Consider the following 24795-nt stretch of genomic DNA (forward strand, 5'->3'; position numbering starts at 1 on the left):
AGCCACTTTCAACTAATGATCTCTATATAGCCACTCATAACATATCGTTCAAGGCACCCTGTAGGCGCTTTTGGCTCGAGCGTACTAGAGGGTAGAGAGTGCGCCAGACAAGCTTGGCTTCATTGTGGTCGAAGCGCCCGTGGTGATATCCAGAATTTTCATGACCCGCTTGACCTTGGATGCCTAAAGTGGTTGACACATTGGGGTAAGAAATTGAACTTCCAGGGTTTGAGTGAGCACCAAGTCGATCTTGACCATAGTTCTACATTATATGGGGACTCATGAGACGTGGAACCATCCAAGTTCACGTAATATTCTAAAGAAGAGAACAGAAGCTACTTAGTTAGGTGAAGTGGACAGACTTTGACGAGGAATATCAATGGAAGTGGGAGGATCAGCGGGCATCCTGGAGATTATGTAGCAGTTGTTATTGAATTCATGATTAATGATCCGGCTCCCACTTAGCGTATGCGCCCCAAGTACAAACTCAGTACCCCTGCACGTCATTTAACTGAATCGAATTAATGAAATACTCTACCTAAGGCGGTTTTGCTGGTAAACATATCGGGGGGACCGCCTTGGCGTCCACAAGCTCAAAAATGGTCAGGTGTCGGGCTGGCCGAGTTGCCTTTGGGTGTATTTATACACCGACTTTCCTAGCTTTTATCTATTTAAATAGCTTTGTATTATCGCTCTGCACTGCCGTTTTGAGTGTCACAGGCCTGGTTGCACTTTTATCCTGTAAAACATTATCGTTTATCTGCACCAACTAAGACCTCCTTTTTCTCACACTGCAAGTCAGCCAGAATGACAAGGGCGATTTTTTTCACGGTTTTACTACTGTAAGTTTCGACGTCCCTATGCTTGGGATATAAAAACCGAATCTTTATAGGACGGCGAGTGTCAATGCCAGTAAACATCGCCTCTGCGCCTGTATCAGTGATCAAGGCGCTGTCGGTGTCCAAATTGATGACAAGGCCACCAAAGAAGTGGTCATGGGGTCTGATGGGCGATTCGTTTACAGTCAGATATCCTTACTCTCCAATGACACTGGAAGAACTATTTTTAACAAAGCCCTATAGATGATGGGATTTGGTTTAACGACCAACTCCATGATGCTCCGTATGGTGGCGCATACGTACGTCCTCAACCTCTCCATCTCTCTCCTATGATCGGTCCGCATTTCTAATGAAAGATAGTGGCATGCTATAGATGGAACTATCAATGGTGCCACCGATGATGGTTGGGTTGGTGGCGATGAGGCGAATGGGCTCTGCAAAGAGAAGAAGACTGACAGTGCATGCTTCTCGCCCGGGGATTCCTTCGATTGGCAACGGTGTTCCCCAAATGACAAGTGTTTTACCTCTAAGGCTACAAAGACTGATGGCTTTGGAAACCCGGCTTGAAGTGATAGGAAAGTGGTACGGGGAGCTCATTCCTATTTTGTTATTCCAGACCTATTACAGCAATCGCTTAATTCATGGAAGTACAGGTTTTGGTTGTCAATTATCCTGTCACGTAAGTAATAAGCGAGTCAATTGCACAAGGGAATGCATCGCAGGATGATAGAACGGCAGCAAGGGCCTGCGTAGTGCTTTGGTCAGTGTATCGACAAGAGTACCTCGGATATTGTAAGCCGAGGTAGATCCTAGTAACAGTCGTTTGAATGCGCTGAAAATGTCGTCGGATGATCATAGACCTAAAGATGTAGGGCTTTGGCTTGATCAGAGATGAGGTTGCAACATCATTGAGAAGCCGAGAGTCGCCATGAAGTAACGCAACGAATTCGACTGCCATAGAGCTGTAAATGTCTGTTTCTTAAACTGGGCTCGAGTATATTCCATGTACAAGTCTCCTGTTGTGCTTGAGCAGAATCTCTCCTCTGGGATGGACCAATCTAGCTTTCTTGAGCGAAACCCTTGAAATTGAACGCGAACTACAAATTGAAATAGAAACAGTCGATCCACTTGCTTGAATTCTCATAATACAAAGTCGCCAGGTTCACGAACTGCTTAATCTAGAGTAAAGATTTACAAAGAATTTAGTGCTTTTTTCTGAATACTGGCAGCTCCTCTTATATCAATGATAAAGCAAGCTTGCCTTCGAGTCCGGACTCGACACAGGCTGTAGCGTAGTCGGGTGTCTTTACAACGAGGATAGCGAAGGTTACAGTTGCCCTTGGAGTCGGGCCCGGCGACAGCAGCCAGAAAAGGCTTCAAGTCCTTCAAAATATAGGCCACGGGGCTCGGCGTTATGTTAGTGCTCCGAGATTGGGCAGGCAAGTTACCGAGATGCCAGGCCCTTAAACCCGCGAGGTTGCTCACATCACGAGGGAGCGTGATTAAGCAAAAATCCTCTACTCCTAACGAATCCTATCTGGGACCGACCGAGACCGCGACACTACTTCCCGTAGACAAGCCATAGGGGGTTTGGTCCTAGAAACATGCGCATCTGGACTGTCCGCCGTAAGTGGATCTTCCGGCAATCAAGTATGATCAGCTCATTGGGACATGTGCGCCTTGTCGAGAACTATGGTCTCGACCATCTGGAGCTTGGCGGGCATTGTACTGTCTTTTGCGACCTTCGCGCCAGCGATGGCCATATGAGCCGGCGGTGTTACTCAGCTATTCGGCTAATGCGATGTTGTCTTTGATGAGAGCGAGGATGCCGTACAGTGGGCCGAGAAGAAGTTCGCTCTCTTGGAGAATATTACCTTCCAGTGTAGCAATAAAGTTGGTATTAGGGTTGTTTTCAGTAACGGCGTTAAACGTTTGCTTTGTCTTCGCGGTGTATTCACGCGACGTAGACAGTGGACGAGGTCGACGATGGTGATCAGACCAGGCTCAAGGCGTTGGCTTAGATTGGCCTGAAAGTCGAGTCTAGCAATCTGGTGTATGCCGAAATTACCTAGAAAAAGTGCCAAGCCCGAGCGATTCCAGGTGACATTTGCCATCTGCTTGCTGTCTCGGGGATGTGTCAGTGGGTTCCCGGCCGTTTAGTGGCGATGAAAGCGATTCCCCGATCCGAGCTTCACCTTAATTCCAGGTCATTCAAGTAAGTACAAGCCAGCAGCTGTGCCCCGCCTTCCTAATCCAGCTTTACGACGCTTTGAAACAATGTTACAACCGAACCGTGCTTTTCTGTTAATAAATTCAAGCTTAACGGACCATGACTGTTGGCTACGAGGCATAATTAGGGCTGTCCTAAAACCACAAAATTGTCTAGTGTCGTAATTGGGATCAAGTTGCCAACAGAAGGAGAAGGACAGCTCTACTTGCGTTGAAATGAAGATAACGTTCTTGGAGAGTTAATATATGCCATTATAATGTTGTCGGCTTTGCACATTTATGTGTAGACCAGATCAATGAGTTTTCGTGTCCGCCCCCTGTTCTATTCTCGACAAAAAGAAACCAAGAGTGCACTTGAAATTACATTGCTTCAAACTAGAGGCTAAATGCTAGAGATTATGAATCAAGCCATGCTCTGTGCTTCAGTGTTGCGGTTGATCATCAGTAAACGACACTAGTAAAGCCGGTTCATGAATTGAGAGCAGCACATAAAAGGTGAAATGCTTAGAGAGTCGAATCAATTTACAACCCGAATGGCATACAAGCGCTGTTCCTTTTGCTACAAAATGTCGGAGCTCGACGCATACCTTGCGGCATCATACGTCTAGTTCTGGGGTTGCGCCTTTTGCTCCTTTGCGTCATCGAATGATCTCTTCTCTTTCTTAACGTTTTTCCACTCCAAGAGGATCGCAAAGAGAAAAGAGATGGCGGCTAATATCATGGCCAGGAGAAAATTTCTTGTGAGGGAACTGTTGACATTGTCTAATGCATTCCGAAATTCAGCGGTGCCGGTTCCGAAGATCGTTTGCAGATTGTCTTTGATCTGCGTCGCTCCGCCGTCACCGTAGATCTTGGCAGCAACGGAACCGCCGAGTTTCTTGGACAGCTCCTGCTGGAAGACACTCTGAGCGATGGGAACTGACAGAGCAACTCCCAGAAGTCTTGTGAACAATGTCAGACTCGTGCCCTTAGGAATCTTGTCATTGGGCAGTACGGTCTGAACAGCTACATTAGCTTGTTCGGCTCCAATACCAACCCCAGTACCAACTAAAATTTGACCGCCAACCCTGAATGCTATAATCAATCTTCGAGCGATGTAATTGGGCTTTGAAAGAACCTACAATATGCCAAGTGGAGTGTCGGCTTTGATGGTCATTAGCAGTGCAGAGCCAGCTGTGACCAGTATGGAGCCCATGATCACGAATGGGTTGTAAAACCCGAGTGCCATGACAAGCCCACCAGCCACAATTAAACCAACAGCTGTGCTAATACAAAGTGCCAGCTGCTTTAGACCAGAGGACACCGCATTATCTTCTTGAACGGATTGAAACCTAGTCCTTTTGTCAGCAGAATACACCATCATTTTTCTTTTTTCGGAGCTTACCAAACAGGCAAATAAAAGATGAAAACACCAAAAGCTCCGTTCAAGAAAAGAAGGTACAAATTCGAAGCCGCAACAGATCGCTGATTTACAATACCAAGAGGTACAGTAGCATCATCACCCTGGAAATATTGCAGTGCCATCCAAGGGAAAATGGTAACGACAAATACGACCAGGACTGTAATGACGCGGGCATCGCTCCAAGGGTATTCGCCGCCACCCCACTGCAAAGCCAACATGAAGCAGACCAGGGAAGCAAGCAGGAGGGTGGTGCCGAGTAGATCAAACTTCTTTGCCAACTGGAGCGGGCTCATCATCTTGAGTTCCGTGGAGGTCCGACAAAGGGAAAGTGGTAGGCAGAAAGTGACAACAGCGAATACTACAGCCCCGATAGGCAAGTTGACTAATTTTGTCAGATATTGTCTCTGATTCGTATGACACTTATGACGTAACTTACAGTAGAAGCACCATCTCCAAGAAGCTCGTTGTGTGATAGTACCGCCTAAGCCATTGAATTAGTATCTAGATTGTGCGGATCAAGAGGGGGAACAATTGGCTTACCTATGATCGGGCCAATAACACTGGCTATGGCATACGCTGCACCAAACAAGCCAGCAAAAAGACTTCTCTTCCGGAGTGGCGTGATGCGCGCGATGACGATGAACGAGCCACCAAAAACACCTGCCATTCCAACACCCTGGATAGCTCTGCCAATAATCAACGCAACTGAAGTGGGCGCCGAGCCGCAAACAGCACTGCCGACGAGGTATATGACCACTGAAGTCAAGAAGGTCCACTTGTTGTTGAAAAGGGAGTACGCTTGCCCAAAGGGAAGTTGTAAGGCAACAGCCGTGATCTGTTCTCCCGTACTGTACCACGCAATATCGTCGGAGCTGTTGAAGACGCTCGTGATGGTGGGAATAGCTGTAGCTAGAACGGTTTGACTGACGGCGACAATGAAAACTGAACAGAACAGTGCAAAGACAATAAGCCCTAGCTGGATACCCTTCGGATACGGGGGCTCGCCAACCTCGGTTTCAAGCTCGTGCTTCTGTTGCGATTCGGTTGGAGCTGTCAGATCGTTGCTGTCCTTGATAATGCTCGCTATCTGACCCTCTGTTTCACCTTGAACATTGCGCGATTCTTTCTCGGACAGATCTGAGAGAATTTCTGAGCGCGACATGATGTGCAACTTCAGGTTATCAACGAAGGAAAGTAGTAAAGTCCCGCTTTGAGTAGTCTTATTCCTTACTTAAGATCCAAGGGTCATTGATTGATGGATAATCTAGATATTAAAAAGGCGAATTTGTTCGGACTTGAAGGCTTTATTGTTGGGAATGTGGCGCTATAGTCATCGAGATTCGTGGCAGAGCTTGGTTCGCCGAAGATCATAAACACGTCGCCGAGAACTGTGGCCAGATTTAAGCTCGAGATTCCACTCTTCTTCTGCCCAGTGATGTGAGCATTTGAAACTGAGACTGTTGCAGGTCATGATTTGGATGGAGTGTTCAAAGGTGTAGCCAGCAGTGTCACCAATAACGATAACTAGCTCACATGCTACGCTGATCGTGGTCATCCATGAACCTCTGACTTGTCTGTATTTGGGACTTGAGGAATATAAGAAACTAAAGTACGTAGATGAAGTCCCAAAAATAGACCTATGAACCACTCCCACACGAACAGATTGCACTTTCCTAAATCTCATGTTGAAACTATCTAACACATGCTTTGGATCAATGGCCGTCCTCCAGCCCAGCCATCTTCAAAGAATCATCCCAAAGCTTCTTCTCGCCCTCTTCGTCAAAGGCCCATGACTTGAATCCATACCCAGCCCAATTGGTATCGTCGGGGATGGGCTTGCTAATACCACAGTCCTCCATATAGAATCCTCCAACACCATCATACTCCTTGCCAACAGCTGCTAGTACGCTGGTGGCAGCGCCTTGTTGGACACTCTTCCAAACTTTTCTTATGTGAGGCATCTGTATCAATTTCTCCAACATTTTGCGGGTTTCCCCGTCTGAAGACTTCATCAAGCCACTGCCAAAACCGCCAGGGTGAACACTGATGGTATGTACCCCCTCAGAGCCGTAGCGCCGCTCTACTTCATTACAGAACCAAATTTTGGCCGTGTTTGAGTGAGAATACGAGACTCCAGGCTCATAACCTTTTCCGTTGGCGTTCGCAGTGTCATAGTTGTTTTCCGGCAGTACGGTCGACGCCGTGTGTGATGTGCTGGAGGTGGTGACAACTCGCACGTTTACCTTGTTGTCGGCAGCCGTCTTCAAAAGGAGAGGCTTGAGCAGCTGGAATAGGTAGAATTGTGCGAGGTGATTGACACCAAACTGCTGTTCGTAGCCCTCTTCTGTGTAGCCACGCGGTGTCGCCGCGATGCCTTTGGTGAAGTAGACGTCAGCCACCAGTTTGATTCAATTCAATCCGAGGGACGAGTGGAACTTACCCGCATTGTTGACGAGAACATCTAGCCGGCCGGTGTTATTCAAAACTACCTCAGCGCCTCTCTTGACGCTCTTTAAACTCTTGAGTTCCATTTCTATCACCTCTAATCTCAAGCCTGAGTCTTCGCTCTCCAGCTCACTCTTCACCCTCTCACCCTTCGCGAAGTCACGGGAGGTGAAAAAGACTTTCATGCCAGTTTTTGCTAGATGGCGAACAATTTCAAGTCCAATTCCGTTTGTACCACCGGTAACCAGCGCGACCTTGTCGAACAATTGTCCAATCAGACCCTCGTCTTGGATAATCTGTAAAGCAGTTGGGCGGGCGTCACCCTCGCCCTGAGGGTCGATATGGGTCGCAGCGTACCGGTTAGGGATCTGCGGCAGGCTGGGGATGTAAGGCATGTCGAAACAAGTTCCCTGAAACTCAAAGTCTTGGCCTTCCTTCTGTTGAATTTGCGAGATTTGTTCGGATGAGCTTGAACGGTTTGTGCCTTGAAGGAGTAAGACTTGACAATATGTGTCCTGACGAATGGAGCTGACACGAAGGGAAAATTTTGCCAACAAAGAAGATCTTTGACTCTTGGGATGGGCATTATTACCAAGATAGTGTGACTACTTTATTCTTCACATGTCTTGTTTGACTCGGGAATCAGTCATCCGCGTATCGGTATGTGCGGATCTAGGACTGTCTAAAGGTCTTCCTCATTAGGTACACCGGGTATTGCAGCCATGCATGACCAAAGCTAGGATCGAAATGGTCTAAAGTACTTAAGCGGGCACGGGTGTTTAAAACGCTTGTTCAAGCAGCCCGGACTCTCCAGTTAGGTCAAATATCATCATTTTGGCACGGAATCGCTCATCTTTAAATTAGGGTCATGGAAGGGGATCGCAGCAAGAGAGCACATGGATCGCGGGAGATGCAGTATACGACGCGTAGCTCTATTTACCCGGAAAACAGGACGAACTAACCTTGTTATTATGAACCCAAAACTGTGGTGAGTGGCCGGCGACTGGCTCGCCGGCGATTAATGACCGTACAGCGTTCCCTGACCAGCGATGATTGGGACTTCATTGCCTCATCAGGAAAATCAAACTGAAATCAACCAATGGGGGATTTGAATGCGGCACATCAAAACTTTAAGTTTGAGAGTTCGAGACCCCGCCCATGTTTGTTTTCTCGAACCTTGACTAGCTTCCGTGACATGACTCTACTCAACTTGTGTTTGCCGAGAAGTCAAAGGAACGATATCTCTTTATCGGCGTGCGACTCGTTTATCAATCCTGAGTCTTGTCCAAGTCTTGGATGTGCTTTGGGAGTGCTTTGGGAGATTCTACTCGGTGAGCATCTTGTTGTTTATTTCTGTTTCCCCGACTGCAAGGACCCGAAGGTTCATTTAATGCAAGACATGACATGTCACTAGCCCACCTGCTCCGAGGCTAGCGAACTTCTATTTTGTGACGTCCACACATCAGGTTTGATGTAGTCAACATGCCTTACTCCAGTCAAAAGCCAGAGTCCGTTCATGCTTATGTCAATTATCACTTGCCGCCGCCGATGGGTGAACCGTTTCCCGTTCAAATGATCGCCACGGTAGGCTTTCAGCGGACCAAGTATGACCGGCAGCTTGTGCGGGTCACAGACATGCGGACGTGCGACGAGGAGTTCAGTCTCGATACCCAAGGCTTCAAGGTCGTGAAAAGTACTATCCGGGAAAGGCAGTGGGAGGGAGATTACCGATTCTTTCTCCCCGAACAGCTTCGGAAGGACGTCCAAGAGCTCCTGATGCGACAGTAAGTCTTGTCAAATTCAGTGCTGAGGGAGGTGAGTGTGTCCTGACAAACGTCTTAGCTCGGGAGCGACATATGTCCACCCTTTTACGCCTCACGTCGTCCGTCGCGATCCCTATGAGAAGATTCTCAACATCTCCGATGATCTCCCAGATTCCCAAATGCTGAACATGCAGCCTCCCGCCATGTTTATCCATGTCGGTACGTGTAACGAGGCCACAACAGCAATGATGTGCTCACGCAAGATAGATCAATCGTACAAGGGTGCAGAAGCGGTACTTGATCGGCTACCAGATGCGGAAAGGCTTCGCGCCAAGACCAAGAACCGTTGGGGGATAATCAACGTCTGGCATCCTCTCAAGCTTGTCCAGCGTGAACCATTGGCAGTGTGTGACGCGCGCAGCGTTGAAGAATCGGATCTCCGCCCAGTCACGACGCGAATCATTCTCGGCAAGCCGCCCAATACTACGAACAAGGATAACGAGCAGTGGCACATGGTCGCAAGTCCTCATCACGAGTGGTTTTACGCCAGCAATATGACTCCTGACGAGGCATTGTTGATCAAGATTTTCGACACCAAGTTGGACGGAAGAGCTAGGCGGGTGCCGCACACAGCAATCCAAACTCCAAAGGATAATGGCCCGCCCCGAGAGAGCATTGAGATTAGATGCCTCGTATTCTGGGAAGACCAGGACTTGGAGTAGGAAGAGACTTCAGTATCATAGTGTTGTAAATAGCGATACGCATAAAGTTCACGTTGGTGTGCATTCATGAAACGGATCCGAATCTACAGAATGGCCGCCAATCACAAGAAAAGATACTTCGTCATTGACGAAGCACATACATCATATCTCTTTCAGACCTTGATTAGGATGTTTCCCACGTTTATGATATCATGGAACCCAACGTGAAATTCTGTAGTTTTCACTCTTTACGCGTCTTAAATATAGTAAACGCCGTGCTTGTGTATATTGTGTATTTCTAATGTTGCAGAGCGTTCGGATCCAGTGATCAAAAAAGGCTGTGACCATCTTACTCAGACTGATACGTGCTGCTCCTGACGCAGGCAAGCAGACAGTGTTGAATCAAGAGAAATGCTCCACTCAGGCGAAAGTGAGTGTGGATTCTTTTCTGCCAAGGTATTCCCGGATGCATGCATGCAAGACCGATAATCAAAATATGAAATAGTACATATGGAGGCGTTGTATCTAGTATTCGGGTTACATGTTTGGCTGATAAGGTTGGTTCTAGTCCCAATTCTCATTTACATCCTTCTCACCAAGGCTGCACAGGCGTACCGTAAACCGCCATGTTCACTACCTTTCCCACATCGGCGTCTCTTTCTCCCTCCAGCACGTTAACAAGCGCCTGGCCACCAGCAGACGGATCGCCAGCACCCATCTTCTTCATGGATTCAGGGTCCCCCTCGCCGATATCAGTGGCGAAGAAACCTGGGGCCACACACCAGACCTTGACGCCGTCGTTCTTTAACATGCGCACCCACTCGAGCATAACCATGTTAAGGCCAACTTTGGCAGCTCTGTAAGAAATTGTGCCCACGGGCTTCGGCGTCCCAGCAGGCGGCACCCTGTAGGTGAAGTGAGAAGAGTCAGCCGCGTTGGCCAACGAGGAAACGCCACTGGTGTTGAAAATCAGCCTAGGGTCGGACGACTTCAACAGGAGCGGCAAGAAAGTGTCTGTAATGACATGAGGTCCAGTGACGTTGATATCCCAGGATTTGTTGTAGGCCTCGCGGACAGTCATGTTGCCGCGTTCAATTTGCTGATCGAGCATGACGCCTAGCAAGAGTGAGGGAGTTAGCAACCAGAGTGGTCTCCTGTTTTCGAGTGCGATATGGGGAACGTACCGGCGTTGTTTACGAGCGCATCAAGTCTGTCAACCTTGCTCTTGACAGTCTCGAATGCATTTTTGATGGAAGTATCGCTCTCAACATCAAGCTGCAGTGGCTCGACAACGCTCTGCGACTTGATTTCAGCCGCCACCGTCTCAGCGGCAGCCTTCCCCTTGGCAAAGTCACGGGAGCCGAGGAAGACGTGGTATCTTTGCTTGGATCCGAGGAGGGCTCTGACTGCTTGGTAACCAAGGCCCTTATTGGCGCCAGTGATAAGAACGATCTTGCAGTCAGACATGTTGAGTTGTTGTGTAGGCGGGGTGAAATAGTTTGCTGGATATCCAGGAGGGAAATAGACAGAGAGAGCAAAACCACCAGCTACAAAAAGCAATTGTCGGAAAAACTTGAAATCTAGGACTTGTCGTCTGCTATGTCAAAATCCTTTCCGGAGATCACTGCTGTTATTATGCATGGAACTAAATAGGCAAAGTTATCCATTTGAGCTCTCTCGATCGCGATTTCAAGCCGGCAATACCACACTTTTGTGTTAGGTTCCGATCACCAACCTGTACCTCAAATCTTACGCAATATCGAGACTGTAGCGTTGAAAAAGCTGAAATCAACGACAGGGTCACGGATCAGTCGTCAAAAGCTCAGGGGTATGGCTGTGTTTCCCGCCCGCGGGGATCGGGCCGGGAAATGGTGAACTATCGCAGTATCCACAGTTGTTACATTTCCAACCCTGCAACCATGTTCTCGGCAAGAAATTTGAACTTACTCAAGTAAAAAAATGTTGTGAGAAACATTGCTTTTGTCCAAGAAGGATGAATACCCATATGAGAGTAGCCGCCAACGGGCATTTCTCTGGATATATTTTTTTCCCCTTCTCAGCAACCAAACGTCAACGTCACAATAAGAATGGGCTCCCCTAAGCAGTCAAAGCGTACCTTTGCTTACAGCATTTACGTCTGTAGGAAACCAGACATGGATGAACAGAGCCATCACAATCACATCGAGAACGTCAACACGCCGATTATCAAGCCACTCCTTGAGAAGTATGGAGCTGTGTGTTACACCGTTGTACGTAATTCGTAAGTATGCCCGCAATGTCATTCACTCAGTTGGAATGTGTGTAGACACATAACGACACCCCCGCCAAAGCGGACTTCAAGAGCTTATTCCCCGATGCACCGAGCGAGATGTTGCTAGACTATGATACCGTCATCTCCATCATTGTGCCGGACATCGGATGCATTGAGAAAATGCGCAAAGATCCCGACTTCTTGGACAAATTCATCCCTGATCATTTCAATTTCGCGGACATGAATCGTAGTCGGTAAGCTGATTAAGGCATTTCCAATCAAATATTGCGTTCGAAACTGCTGATCAACATGTCTGGCAACAGTTGTGTTGTAGGATGGGCAGAACACTACAGTTTCTAGTGATTGGGAGACGAAGACCAATGGGGTTGAAAAAGAATCCTTGCTTCCGAGTGTATGGGACTGTGAATGATTGCTGGTGCCATTGATTTTGCGTTCCTGTCACTCAATTCTGCAACAAACCTCGGCAAGTGTTCTTAAGGCGTGGGGTTGTAATTCAGAGGTATCTGCAAACTTTGAATAGATGTGAATATTCCTCAAGGCATCATCTACAGACTCATGGCTTCTTGAAGACAAAATGTAGCTCTACAGCAATAGAAGAGTTGTTCTCTAGACTGGTTGCCGAGACTATTGCATGATGTAGAGTTCACTGTCGGCGGTGACTGATCTGGACAAATTGAACCTGCTGCAGTATTTGAGAAATTAATAACATGCCATACTTATCTGCAATCATGCAAAGATACAAAAATGTTGACGAGTTTCTGTTCACATTGATTTTTGATCCTTCAAGCAGTGGCGATCAGGCACATTTGAGGCCCTACTTTGAAAATTGAAAGGCCCACAAAAGGACCTATCACTTGCAAGATCGAAGTAAAGAACCACCAGAGGCCCTATGACGGGCCAATCGTGCTACTCTACTTTGCGATCCCTACCTGTCCCCTGCTACATAAGGTTATACGCCGTCATCGATAATGAGTCACGGCTCTGTCGGGAAGCCGTGTGTCGACCGGCAACATCACTCATCCAATGCCGGTCTCCGTGCACACCGACCGGGGACTCAATCGCCGCAGTAGGGAGACTCATCGGCGCCTGCTCCCTGTTGACAAGAATACCGCAATCACGGAAAGTAATCGAAATTGAGACATCAATCGCCCCAGGTCTATGAATATTAATAGTCGAGTCGTTCAAACTCGAATCAATGCACTTTTACAGTCAGGACATTCCCTCTCACAATCAACCGCCACCATGCCTACTCTTGAGCTGAAGTACGCCACCAAAAATGAGCTTGCTTTCCTTGACACTCAGGTGAAGAGAAAACTAAAGGTTTCCGGCGACAAGATCGAGTACACCGCAACTGAGCTTGCCACGGAAGACAGTGAGGAGCGCGCCAAGCTAGCTGGCGTTTACAACCTGAACAAGCCTTTTTATGATGTCACTCTCAATTACCGCCTCTGCCCTACCAAAGGTGGCGACGAGATGATCTGGGGCGGCACTTTCGCTCAGATGCGCCGGAAGTACGATCCCCGGCCCGTCAAGATTTACAATGCTCGGGGCAAGGAGTCGGAATTTACCCTTGACAAGACTGGCTTCCAGTTCGAGCATTTCCCGACGTCGTACAAGGATTTTCCATGGAGCCCCATCGATGAGAACCTTAACAAGATTTATAACGCTGAGTGTGAAGAGTTCATGAGGAAGATGTAAGTGAGTTGCTTGAAATTTAGTCACGTTCATGTAGTTTAGAGAAAAGCCTTCGGCCACTTTTTACTGATAACACGACAGTACTGGTGCCAGTGATGTCCGAGTCATCTCCCACATCATCCGCCAGCGACAGTGGGAAAGTGTCGACCCGGACGAAGACAAAGACAAACCAGACATGGCCATGACCGATGGCGGTCTTCTCTCTGCTCGTTTCGTCCACATTGATCAATCTGATCTTGGAGCCAAGCGTCGTCTGTACGACGACCTCCCTCCTGGGGAGGGCTCGAAGCACGACGGCAAGCATCGCTGGGCCATCGTCAACCTTTGGAGACCAATGGACGAAGTTCACCGCGAGCCCCTCGCTTTGTGCGATGCCAGGACAGTTCGCGACGACGAACTCCACGACACCATGCATTGCGTGCCTTTCAGGTGGCCACATAAGCCGACTGAGAATCGCATGTGGCAGGTTGCGCCTCCCGAGACCCCCGAACAGCACAGGTGGTGGTTCCGGGGTGGCATGACGAGAGATGATGTAATTCTCATCAAAATCTTTGACTCGAAGAAGGATGGCCGGGCCAGGCGAACTCCGCACAGCGCTTTCCCGACCCCTGATGATATTGGTCCTGCCAGACGAAGCATTGAGACGAGGTTCTTCCTTTTCTGGGAGGACCAGAGCTGCGAGTAGAATTTGACAGATGCCGGGTTTCAAGGATATAATTTGGTCGATTGCAGGACTTGGCCTAGTCAAGCTAGGGGAATGCATTTTCGACTTCTGATCAGTCTCCAAGCCAGGACTGGAGAGGACCCTCTCCGAATGCTTGAGTCATTTCGCATGCAGGAACCAAAGTAATAGACAGTGATATCACCTAAGAGGAAGTGGGACTGGAGGGCTCAACCATTCGGCCAAGTTGGGGAGCAGAAAGTCACATCAGGCCGATAAAATGGATTGGACAGGGGCCGTATTGCTATTCTATCTTTAACAAGTTTGCACTGGAATTAACAATTAGGAAACGGTGAAATTGACTGGTGACGTGCAAGGTATATGTCGATATGCAGATACGAAGGACTCATTGATAGACATTGGTATGATTTTGCTTTTCAATTTGAATTGAGTGCTCCTCAAATACAGCAACGATCCAATCTGATATAACAGCCATCTCTGAAATCGGGCTACTAGTTATTTTGCATCCCCAAAGATGTTTGGTGGCGGATTGTCTAGTTCCAGATCACTACTCATACCGACGGAGTGTTCTGCTTTACCGTCCGTACGAAGGGGACCACTTGCTGCGAGCACGAATTTTGTCCCCGTATTGGTAGAAAAGGAAAGGGATGGGGGCCAGAACTACTCCAAACAGTGCCAGTAGTGAAGTAGCACGAGCCACGCCAATGGCAGTATACATGGATGTGCTATGTAGTAGTCAGCAAGACAGCAAGACAAGTCAGGATTCCGGGAAGATACTTACGCGAAAACCGGAAAGCCGGACGCGAACAGAGATCGCATAAACGTGTTCGCCGCGATTGCCGAGTTTGAGTTGACTCCGTAGCAGTCGACAATGTAGTTCATTCCCTGCATGTTGATCAAGATAATACCGACGCCAATAGGCACTCCGGCAATGATTTGTGGCCAGGGCCCTGTGGATGGCGAGCTAGTTGCCGCAAACCAAAACATGCCTACCGGCAGACAAATCGTTCCCATCATCATGAGCAGCAATCTGTTCTCCTGAGGACGTCCAGCCTTGGGGTCGGGGGAGAGCTTGGTGTTGACCGTTGCGATGATGAGGGCGCCGCCAAGGATGGTCCCAAACAAGATGGACAGCAGCGGAAGGCCAGCCGAAGTGGCATCCCAATGGCGCTCACGCTCAAAAGACATTGGGTAAGCGAGGAAGAAGACGTACATCAGACCTGGAACACAATCAGTCAGAAGTTTGGCAGTAGCTTTCTCGGGATAGATGACGCACCGAAGACCACAGAGATGTAAGTGGACATCAACAAAAGGATGGGCTCAAGAAAGAGCATTTTGGCAGGACGGGAGAGGAATTTCTCCACAATGTCATTGGGACTGCTCTCTTGCTCTTCCGACTTGGCTCGCAGTGCCCAGTTACGCGTCATATGGCGCATGCGCTTCGCTCGCCTTTCCAACAGAACCGGGGAGTACGTTTCTGTCAAAACCGGGTAGGTGACCACAGCCACACTGAGAGTGAAGATGGCAGTGATATTGAAGATCCAGCGCCAGCCCAACGTGCTCTTGACAATGATGGAGCCTATCATCGGACCAAGCACAGGCCCAATCATTAGGAACGTCCCCGTGCAAGGCATGGCGAACCCTCTCTGCTTTGGGGTCCAAATGTCGGCCAAGGTGCCGCTCAGGATGGCGGAAGGCGCGGCGCCAAAAAGGCCTTGTAGAAAGCGGAAGACAAAGATCGTGAAGAGGCTTTGAGCATTCGCTGCCGGTAGCTGAAGAATAGCAAACGTTACATAGCCAGTCATCAGTGGGCGCTTCCTGCCATAACGCTCAGACAAGGGCCTGGAAGCGGCCTGTTAGCATGGCATATTCGTCGTTGTTGGGGTGCGGGAGGGGTTCGTACCCGAAGATGATGGGGCCAACTGCAAAACCAAGCATAAACAGCGACGTGCCGCCAAAGACCATGGTTTGTACGGTGGTGTTGTACTCTGCAGCCGTCACGCCAGCAGCCGCGCTGAAGACTGATGATGAGAATGTCGTGGACAGCACATAGAGCGCCAATACTAGTGTAATGAGCCATTTTCGTGGCCTGGGAAGGTTCTGGGGATGGCCCTTGTCTTCTGGACTAAGCCAGTCGACGATGAAGTCTCCTCCTTGGATCTTGACAAAGACCTGTTCGTCCACTGATAATACATCCTCGGAAGACGGAGCCTCTGTAGAGGTTGCGTGTGGTGTTGGTGCCATGGTGATCTGACTTCGAGTCTGGCAGAGTGAGAGGGTGAGGGAAGTGGCAGGTCTATGACGATCAAACTACACAATGAAGTCAGCAAGTTTTGTTAATAGACACCCAAGAAACCATGGACGACTGACAGGAACAATAATTCTTCAATTCACCGACTCTACGATATCTTCGACAGTGCAAAGGCCCCCAAGTTGTTGACTGTGGCCTCTCTTTTGAACGCAAGGACCGGGGTTTATATGGAAACATTCCAGGCACAAAACATGAAACCCAATCTCGTTACTATTCGAAAGCATGGGACTTTCATAGAAGTGGGACGGTGGACAACGGCAATACACGAGGCGTAATAGAACTATCCGCATCCCCCCACCCGGAAAACGAACGATATGCCTTGCAAACAAGTAATTCATGCTTTTAGGTACGCACCTCTCTGTTGTCCACCGAGTTCAAAGGTTTCGCTTTGCATTTGTACTCGGACCATGTCGCAGTTTCTTAAATCGGACAGTTCGACTTCTAGCAAGTCTCGAAGACTCGTATCCACAGTTGAGCCTGCTCAGAAGCATCGTTCACCTTTTTCACCTTCGAAAAAAATCGATTCGAGTTTCTCATTGAATTCATTCTTAGGGTGTGAATGAATGCCGGGCGATCGAGTGGTTGTGTGTTGGAGCTTCCCGAGTTGTAACGGACTCGGCAACTGTTCCCCGATGCACCAGCACCACGGCCAAAGCTAGCTTCGAAACACCATGACATGAACCTTGAGCCTATTCAAAATCTACCGTTCTCCAGGAACCCCTCTTGTAGAGTAGTAGGGAAGGTATACATTGAGCATCAATCTGTTCGCCGTCACCAATCCGGAGTAACTACGTCACGCGAAACAAGACCCGTTTAAAGATCGGGGGGATGTATCTTGAGGGTTCCCGAAGCTGGTACAGTCTTCTGATAAATTTCATTGATGGTTGGAAAACAGTCTGAGTAGAAACAGAAAATGAGCATGAAGAGCTTCGCACACTATCGATGGGGAGAAAGTCCGTGATAAGATTGGATTGTTTGACATGGTTTACACTTGTGACGTCCTCCTCAAAGTGCGAAAAAAAAAAGCAAATGTAAGGTCGACCCTGATGTAGTACGATTGACTCTAAATGAGCATTATCCAGACATGACTTGCCAGATTACGGTGAATGCAGGACTTGATGGAATTCAACTGAGCTAATGGAAAGGTTTCTTGAGATCAAGTAGTACTGCTACGAGTGTGGCGTAAGTAGATGTTCATCCCAGATCTGTCACCAGAGAACTATGCTCAGACCAATCGTAGTCGAGATTGGAACACCTAGAACTTTGCACCATGCCATTTTTTACTGGTGATATTTCCCCAAGTGTTTCTCCCAGCCCGCCGTGGACCGAAGCTGTAGATTTGACCGCGTCTTCTGTCTCGCGTTTTACAACCTTGAAAATGGCGAGAACGGCAAGAGAGATGATAATTGCGGCAGCGACAACGTCGTGTGCAATAACGTGCCAAGAAGATACACGAGGCCATCGCGAAGCCATAAATGGCCAAGTTCCATTGGCCGTTGAGTGACACTTTAAAACTGTAAGACGTCGTTAGAACCGATCACTAAACCACAACACTCAAACACCACATACTTACGGTTGTATCCCGAAGAAATCAGGACATCATCCAGTATGTGTGCGACGCCTCCAAAAATGAGAACGTCTTGCCTAAGAATCTTCGCCTCGTTGACGAAGACATCGCCTCTGGAGTCGTGCCTGATGGTGACATTCAAGCCACTGAGAGTTTGGTACTCACTCTCATCTGTGGCAAAAGCACTGTGATAAAGGACCTGGTTCGGAATGGCGTGATTCGCAACAAACATTGCCAATTGCTCGATACTTAGGGAGTCCAGTAGAAAACGCCACCGCCTCACTGCTCTGTCATTCGGCAGAAAGAGGGTCACGTCTTTCATGGCCTCCAGTTCTTCTCCGGTGTGGGACCGCTCAATGATGTTCCAAAACTCATGGAGGTTGCCCAATTTGGTGGTCTCTGAGATGTTGTGTGGGAGGACGAGGTTGCTGTTGAGTGTATGCAGAACACCGTTGTCATGGCTTATATCCGACTCGTTGATGTGCATAACCTTCTGGATGCCTGACTCTACGTAAAAAGAGTCCTTGATGACGGAAAGTTTGACAGCCGGACCATCTGTAACATTGTTCAAGATTGGCGGACGCAAGACCGAATGAACAAGTTGAATACCGGTTCTCAGTGAAGGGTCAGAAGAAGTGTAGACTCCCTCAAGGAAATGGTATTCCAAAATGCCCCGGGCAAGCATTGGGTCGATGGAGCTCATGTTCAAGCCCCAATTGGCGAGACCAAGGAGCGCGTCATCTGTCATTGCCAAGAAAGTCGACTTCTTAGCTGTTTCGAACCGCTCCAGTAAGTCGAGGTCCTCCAAAAGACCATGAAGCATCGAAAGCGACCCATGGTTCGTCAGCGTTTGGCCTAGCGGTGTGGCCGAAGTGTGGCCCAGAAGCACTGTGGCCGGGGCAATGAGTGAAAAACGCATCGTTGGAAGTGAGGGGAGAGGAAAGGGAGTAGGAAACAAGGAAGGAATTCCGGCTTGCGTCTGCTGTCTGCTGACGGGGAAGTTGTCTAAGTGCACTCGGGGGGGGTTCTCAAGGTTATGCCGACTTAGCACTGGCCGGGCTTTATTCCCCGTTGGCAGCCCAGCCTTTTGATCTCCGGTTTATGCTTTTCGCGGAAGTCATCCGGCGAGTCTCTGCGTCTCAAACACTATTTGCTAGCCTGCGGGCTGAATTGACCAAGCTGCACTCACTCCCTTAGATACTGTCACATTCTAGCCATTTCTCAGCTTGCTGCTTAGCTGTCCTATGATATGAAGACTATTAGAACCATTTGGTTTCAAGTCCTGTGATCTACACCGATTACGAATAACATCATAATGCACGCTGTTCACTTTCTGACCCATGTTTTGCCATGGCCCTTATTCAGCTGGTCCCCCATGTCGTTGGAAGCCGTGACGTCCAATACCCAGCACTCTGTACAGCGATCTATGTACTTCGAGCTCAATCTTACAGCAGGCCGAGTAGATGCACTCGGTGCTGGGCTACGAGACGCCATTCTGGCCAATAACAACTTCACCGGACCTACTTTACGCCTCAAACAGGGAGACAAGGTCAATTTGATTGTCCGCAACTATCTACGGGAGGATACAACAATTCACTTTCATGGCGTTGACCAACGGAAAACGCCATGGAGCGATGGCGTACCAGGGCTTACACAGGGCCAAATCCATCCTGGCGCGTCTTACCTGTATCAGTGGACGGCAGAGCAATCAGGAACCTTTTTCTACCACGCCCACTCCAAGGGCCAGCTCATGGACGGGCTCTACGGTGCAGTGATTGTCGATGCACCATCAGAGATCGATAGACCTTTCCATCTCATCAGCAACGACCCGAAAGTTCTACAGGCCATGCGCAACGCGGAATCGCGCTTGCAGCCGCTTCTCCTCGCCGACTGGAGCCAATACAAATTCAAGGATTTCTACCACATTGAGGAAATTGCCAATTTCGATCTTGCCTGCACCGACGGCATCATCATCAATGGAGTCGGTTCTCAGTACTGTCTGGACCCAGAGTCTCTGGACAGCATGACGAATCCTATCATTCTCAAGATGTTGCAAGATCTTGGAGAGGACCATATGACGGCAAAAGGTTGCGTACCTCCCATTCAAGCACTTCAAGGAGATTATAATGTGCATGTGGGCAGGCTGCCGGCCGAATCTATTCGGGAATGCGTCGGCGGGAGGAACGCCCAAGGCAACTTCACCGTCAAGGTTGACAGCATCGCTGGCTGGGCAGCCCTCACGTTCATGAACGTAGGCGGTATCTATCCGTTGCAGGTGGCTATCGATAACCATGATTTGCATGTTTACGCCGTTGACGGGCAATACATCAGGCCTGTTGTCGCGGACCGCGTCTACGTCGGAAACGGTAATCGGGTGTCGGTACTGGTCAAACTTGACCAGGAGCCAGCCCGGTACACAATACGGATGGCGAATGACCTTCTCAATCAGATCCTGGGAGGGTTTGCAGAGTTGGTGTATGATGAAGCGCCACAAGTGTCGACACACTCCAAAGCAAAGATCAACTACGCTGGTCAACCCCTCATCAAAGATATTCGCTCATTCAAGCCTGAGGATGGCCGCCCGTGCCCTACACAAAAGCCGGCTCGTCGCCCAAATCGCACATTCAAGCTGCATTTGAGGAAGCCAGGTCGCCCTTATAGAGCTTATGAGTGGAGCTTGTCAGGTCATGAAGTTTACAACATGACAGCAGAAGAACAGAATCCTCCTGTACTATTCAGACGCCCAGACGAAGTTCCACAGAGCGAGCTTGTCCTTCGGACCCAGGTCGGAGAGTGGATCGACATTATCCTGGAGACTGAAGGGCCCTTTGCGCAGAGCCATCCTGTGCACAAGCACGGCAACAAAGTCTACTTTCTCGGCTCCGGTATTGGGAAGTTCACCTGGGATACGGTCGAACAGGCCGAACGTGAACTACCGTCGGGCGCCTTCAACTTCAAAAACCCATCCTACCAGGACACCTTCACGACGCCTGACATTGCCGGCGACGCGCCCGCTGTTTGGACTGTGGTTCGCTACAAGGTGGAGAGCCCGGGCGCTTGGCTTTTGCATTGTCATGTCCAGACTCACCACGCCGGCGGGATGAGCGTTGTCATGTTGGATGGGGTCGACGAGTTTCCCAAAGTCCCGACGAACTATCGAGAGTGGAACGGTTTTCAGCCGCCTTCTTTGGACGTCAAGTAGATGAAAACGGAGGTGCTTCTTGAATTTTCATGGTTCTTTCTTGGTTACCCGGTTGTCCAGACTGTCGATATTCTTTGTTTGCAATTTGGTTTGCATAACTCCACAGATTGTTTGGACAAATCGGTGACATTACTGAGGATAGGGGAAGGTAGAAATTGAACCCTGCAACTAAGAGTTTACGACCGTATCCTGTAAAGGTTTTTGGAGTAATTGCTGCTCACGTGCGGAACTGTCGTTGCACGATGGCGATTGCGTTCCCATACAATGCTGGAAGAAGGGTAAAGTTTTATTAAAGACACAGAAGAGATAGAAGTCTAGATTTACTACGTGTCTTATATCATAAGGCAAATCGCGGCCCTCCTAAGACGTGTTTCGAGGCTTCGGGGCTGAATTCCAAGGCAGACCACCATCGATGGGCTCATTCCGGACTCTTGTCGCAATCAGGTCCTCAAACTCACCCTTGGACATGAAAGGCAGCTCAAGGTATTTGTTTCCCATCCCGTCCCAAGAAGTGTTGTAATGCCCGCCAAAAATAGTATTATGGATGACAAGGAACGTGGCAAAAATTGGGGGCGTGGTCTCATCGGCCGCCGCTTTCTTGAACATATCGAGGCCGTTCTGGAGTTTCTCTTCGCCATCGACATGCTGAACTGACCACTTCTTGCCAGAAAGCCTCTCAGCGACTTCGAGCATTTCTTTCTGCGAAGTAGTATAGTCTTGGATGAATATTGGGCCACTCTGCATGTCCTTGGACCTGGCAAATATGCCCGAGATGGCTTTAGCCAGCGTAGAACCCCGGGTCATACTGACCCTGTGTGAGACATTGCTGACCTGCAGTGCAGTCTGCTCTTGGTAGTTATACATGTAGTTTCCGTTCAAGATGCAGCCTAGAAGCGGACCAGTGGCGACAACGGTCCACTTCATACCGCTTTGGTCTGCCTTGTCCTTGAGGTACTCCTGGATAGCCACGGCATCTTTGTAGTAGGGGTACTGAGAAACAGCTGGATTGGTCGACAGAGAAGTGAAGTCACTAGGTATGAAGTGTTTGACCGAGCCCGAGTTAACAGCTGCGTCAATCAATTTGTACTGGTGCGGCCATCCCGCGAGGTTGACGGTAGAGATGACGGCGTCTTGTCCGCGGAGGGCCTCGGTGAGGCTTTCTGTAGACCCGTAGTCAACGATGCGGACGTTGTCCTCGTTTTTCGGGTTGAGGCGTGATAAAACAGTAACATCATACCCGGCGTTGACCAGTTCATCGTAGATCTTCTCGCCAACGTAGCCTTTCTAAGTTGCTGTTAGCTAGACGGCAAAACTGAGCTGGGAAAGATAAGTCTGACTGACTCCTGCTAGTGCGACTTTGCGGATGGTGGAATTAGTGCGGCCAGGCATTGTCTTGATATCAATACCTTCAAGAAAAGAGAAGACGATAATTGGCAGATGCGGTGCTTCGAAGTGAGATTTTTGCGTCTTGGCTTACTCTGAAGCTTGCTATATCCTCATGATTTATGAAGGATGGCGGTGTTGCGACAGAGGAGCTTGGGCCTGCGCCGGGGAACGGCGACGTGGCCGGGGACATGACGGGTCACTGTAGTTCCATTCCCCGTGGTCCCGGAAAGCGAAAACAAGATTGACGGGAAACAAAGGCAAAGTTCGGCAAGTCGGCGAGAACAGCAAAGCTGAGTCAGTAATAACCACATGGCGGATGGTTACTATGAAATTCTCAGCTTCCCTCACGATCATGATGCACTGCGCAGTTTCCTGTCATCATCTACAACCTTCCTCAGAGTCTTGCAATTACATCAGATCCTTTGAAAGTTAGCAAGTATGTTAAGTGCAGGTATTCGACAGATTTTACTTGGCTTACCAGGGCTGTCATCTTTCAACGTCGATGTTTGGATGTCTCCTCTGAGTGGCAGCAATGCCAACACATGGGACAAGGTTCAGGGAGCTGTTGCATCATCTTCATCTTGTGTAAGTGATACCGCGTGTCGTGACCCCGTCGTAACTTTCTGACTACTTGCATAGTGCGAAGCTCTCGCCAAGTCACTGGGTCACAGTGTAGTCGCTTTTCCCAATGGCGCTGCTTACAAGTTATCCGTCGGCTCATACTTCAGCCTAAAGGAGGCCGATCTTAAGCCAGCATGTATAGTCATGCCCAATTCGACACACGACGTCTCGGTTGCCGTACGCACACTCACGGCTGGCGCCGACGTCTGGGATGGCAAGTGCCAGTTCGCCATCCGCGGTGGTGGTCACACCCCGTTCAAGGGCGCTGCAAACATGGAGAACGGTATTGTTCTTGACCTGAAGAATCTACCTGCTTTGGGGATCTCTGTGGACCACAAAACTATCACAATGAGTCCCAGTCAGACTTGGGACCAAGTCACGGAGCAGCTTGATCCCTTTGATCTAAGCACCCTCGGCGCTCGAGTTGCTGGCGTAGGTGTAGGTGGTGCCGTGCTTGGCTGCGGAACGTCCTTTTTCTCTCCCCGCTACGGGTTCATCTGCGACGTGGTTGAGGAATTCGAGGTTGTTCTCGCCAACGGAGATATCGTCCAAGCCAGCGCGAACCGGCACCCTGATCTGTGGAAGGCCCTCAGAGGCGGTGCCAACAATTTTGGCGTCGTCACCGCGATCACCATGAAGACATTTTCCCAGGGCAAATTTTGGGGCGGCCAAACCTTCCACGACATCTCCACGCGCAAGGAGCACTTCAAGGCCCACGAGGATCTCGCATCTATGCACCCTTATGATCCATATGCCCACTACATCAACAACCTGGTTCTCAGCAACGCAACAAGAAGCTGGTTCATTGGCAACAGCCTGCAGTACACCAAAAGCAATCCTCCCGTCGTTGAGCCCGAGGTCTTCAAACCGCTGTTGGCTATCGAGCAAAAGCCCCTATTTCCTGGTGGTCCCTCGAACACTATCCGCGTCTACAATGTCACATCAATCTCTCGCGAGTACGCCGCCCTAGCGACATATCCGAAGCGCTGGATCTTCGCTACGGTCAGTTTTGCTCCTTCGGCAGACATGATGGAGGAGTTCTTTCAGATGGCGGACAAGGCTTTCACGCCTTTGCTAGATCTTGATGGTTTCGCAGTTGCCATGGCTTACCAGCCCATCCCCAGCGTCATGTCCGAGCGTCATGGTGCTGTGGATTCCCTTGGACCTATTCAGACACAGGGGAATATCATCTACGTTCACTTGGGCGTCTCCGTCGACGAAGACGAGAAAGACAGTGATGAAACAATTGAAAAAACGGTCCAACAGCTCGTCAACGACGCCGAGGCGAAGGCGAAGAAGATGGGGGAGTACAGAAGCTATCTTCAAACGACGTACGCCGAGAGCTGGCAGAATCCCATTGAGCGCCGAAGCCAGAGCACCTTGGAAGAGCTTCTGGCAACGAGCAACAAGTACGATCCTCGTCAAGTTTTCCAGAAGCAGGTTCCTGGGGGATTCAAGCTACCAAAAGTGTCTTACACTGGAGAGGAGGTGAGGGCGGATCTGAAGTGATTTCGTGTGGAACCTACTCATACCTCAATCAGTAGCTCTTCGACGACCTTGAGAGCTGTTCCATGGTCGGCGAGGCTTACAAAAACTATGTTGAAGAGTCATTTGAGGCGTGCATGCAATATGTATATTCAGATTGAAGTTGTAGACTTTGCGGCAAATCTTACTGACGGA

At 49.2% G+C, this 24795-nt stretch overlaps 12 protein-coding genes across 12 annotated transcripts; 6 read left to right on the plus strand and 6 right to left on the minus strand.

The window, feature by feature from the left end:
* Positions 1-807: 807 nt before the first annotated feature.
* On the plus strand, positions 808-1406 carry CH63R_06233 (M6 protein; the record flags this gene model as incomplete). The annotated part of the gene is made up of 4 exons (XM_018301208.1): positions 808-842; positions 893-1023; positions 1083-1138; positions 1200-1406. 4 exons carry the CDS (start codon positions 808-810, stop codon positions 1404-1406), a joined length of 429 nt encoding a protein of 142 aa, XP_018159058.1.
* A 2266-nt stretch (positions 1407-3672) lies between these two features.
* On the minus strand, positions 3673-5632 carry CH63R_06234 (MFS transporter; the record flags this gene model as incomplete). Its single annotated transcript, XM_018301209.1, has 5 exons — positions 3673-4135; positions 4190-4399; positions 4453-4852; positions 4907-4951; positions 5011-5632. 5 exons carry the CDS (start codon positions 5630-5632, stop codon positions 3673-3675), a joined length of 1740 nt encoding a protein of 579 aa, XP_018159059.1.
* A 550-nt stretch (positions 5633-6182) lies between these two features.
* On the minus strand, positions 6183-7310 carry CH63R_06235 (Short-chain dehydrogenase; the record flags this gene model as incomplete). Its single annotated transcript, XM_018301210.1, has 2 exons — positions 6183-6844; positions 6911-7310. 2 exons carry the CDS (start codon positions 7308-7310, stop codon positions 6183-6185), a joined length of 1062 nt encoding a protein of 353 aa, XP_018159060.1.
* A 1087-nt stretch (positions 7311-8397) lies between these two features.
* CH63R_06236 (GA4 desaturase) lies at positions 8398-9400 on the plus strand (the record flags this gene model as incomplete). The annotated part of the gene is made up of 2 exons (XM_018301211.1): positions 8398-8699; positions 8758-9400. 2 exons carry the CDS (start codon positions 8398-8400, stop codon positions 9398-9400), a joined length of 945 nt encoding a protein of 314 aa, XP_018159061.1.
* Positions 9401-9971: 571 nt separating this feature from the next.
* CH63R_06237 (Short-chain dehydrogenase) lies at positions 9972-10846 on the minus strand (the record flags this gene model as incomplete). Its single annotated transcript, XM_018301212.1, has 2 exons — positions 9972-10495; positions 10564-10846. The coding sequence occupies 2 exons, from the start codon at positions 10844-10846 to the stop codon at positions 9972-9974; spliced, it is 807 nt and encodes a 268-aa protein (XP_018159062.1).
* Positions 10847-11466: 620 nt separating this feature from the next.
* Positions 11467-12060, plus strand: CH63R_06238 (Conidial pigment polyketide synthase alb1; the record flags this gene model as incomplete). Its single annotated transcript, XM_018301213.1, has 3 exons — positions 11467-11628; positions 11685-11884; positions 11991-12060. The coding sequence occupies 3 exons, from the start codon at positions 11467-11469 to the stop codon at positions 12058-12060; spliced, it is 432 nt and encodes a 143-aa protein (XP_018159063.1).
* A 749-nt stretch (positions 12061-12809) lies between these two features.
* On the plus strand, positions 12810-14031 carry CH63R_06239 (GA4 desaturase family protein; the record flags this gene model as incomplete). Its single annotated transcript, XM_018301214.1, has 2 exons — positions 12810-13345; positions 13428-14031. 2 exons carry the CDS (start codon positions 12810-12812, stop codon positions 14029-14031), a joined length of 1140 nt encoding a protein of 379 aa, XP_018159064.1.
* Positions 14032-14602: 571 nt separating this feature from the next.
* On the minus strand, positions 14603-16272 carry CH63R_06240 (MFS transporter; the record flags this gene model as incomplete). The annotated part of the gene is made up of 4 exons (XM_018301215.1): positions 14603-14753; positions 14810-15248; positions 15305-15870; positions 15932-16272. The coding sequence occupies 4 exons, from the start codon at positions 16270-16272 to the stop codon at positions 14603-14605; spliced, it is 1497 nt and encodes a 498-aa protein (XP_018159065.1).
* A 1261-nt stretch (positions 16273-17533) lies between these two features.
* Positions 17534-18825, minus strand: CH63R_06241 (MFP1 protein; the record flags this gene model as incomplete). The annotated part of the gene is made up of 2 exons (XM_018301216.1): positions 17534-17853; positions 17913-18825. 2 exons carry the CDS (start codon positions 18823-18825, stop codon positions 17534-17536), a joined length of 1233 nt encoding a protein of 410 aa, XP_018159066.1.
* Positions 18826-19221: 396 nt separating this feature from the next.
* On the plus strand, positions 19222-21108 carry CH63R_06242 (Multicopper oxidase; the record flags this gene model as incomplete). Its single annotated transcript, XM_018301217.1, has 1 exon — positions 19222-21108. One exon carries the CDS (start codon positions 19222-19224, stop codon positions 21106-21108), a length of 1887 nt encoding a protein of 628 aa, XP_018159067.1.
* A 360-nt stretch (positions 21109-21468) lies between these two features.
* CH63R_06243 (NmrA-like family protein) lies at positions 21469-22497 on the minus strand (the record flags this gene model as incomplete). The annotated part of the gene is made up of 2 exons (XM_018301218.1): positions 21469-22392; positions 22450-22497. The coding sequence occupies 2 exons, from the start codon at positions 22495-22497 to the stop codon at positions 21469-21471; spliced, it is 972 nt and encodes a 323-aa protein (XP_018159068.1).
* Positions 22498-23259: 762 nt separating this feature from the next.
* On the plus strand, positions 23260-24624 carry CH63R_06244 (FAD binding domain-containing protein; the record flags this gene model as incomplete). The annotated part of the gene is made up of 1 exon (XM_018301219.1): positions 23260-24624. The coding sequence occupies one exon, from the start codon at positions 23260-23262 to the stop codon at positions 24622-24624; it is 1365 nt and encodes a 454-aa protein (XP_018159069.1).
* Positions 24625-24795: the final 171 nt, after the last annotated feature.

Source organism: Colletotrichum higginsianum, chromosome 4, assembly GCF_001672515.1.
Source record: "Colletotrichum higginsianum IMI 349063 chromosome 4, whole genome shotgun sequence".
Lineage (NCBI taxonomy): Eukaryota > Fungi > Ascomycota > Sordariomycetes > Glomerellales > Glomerellaceae > Colletotrichum > Colletotrichum higginsianum.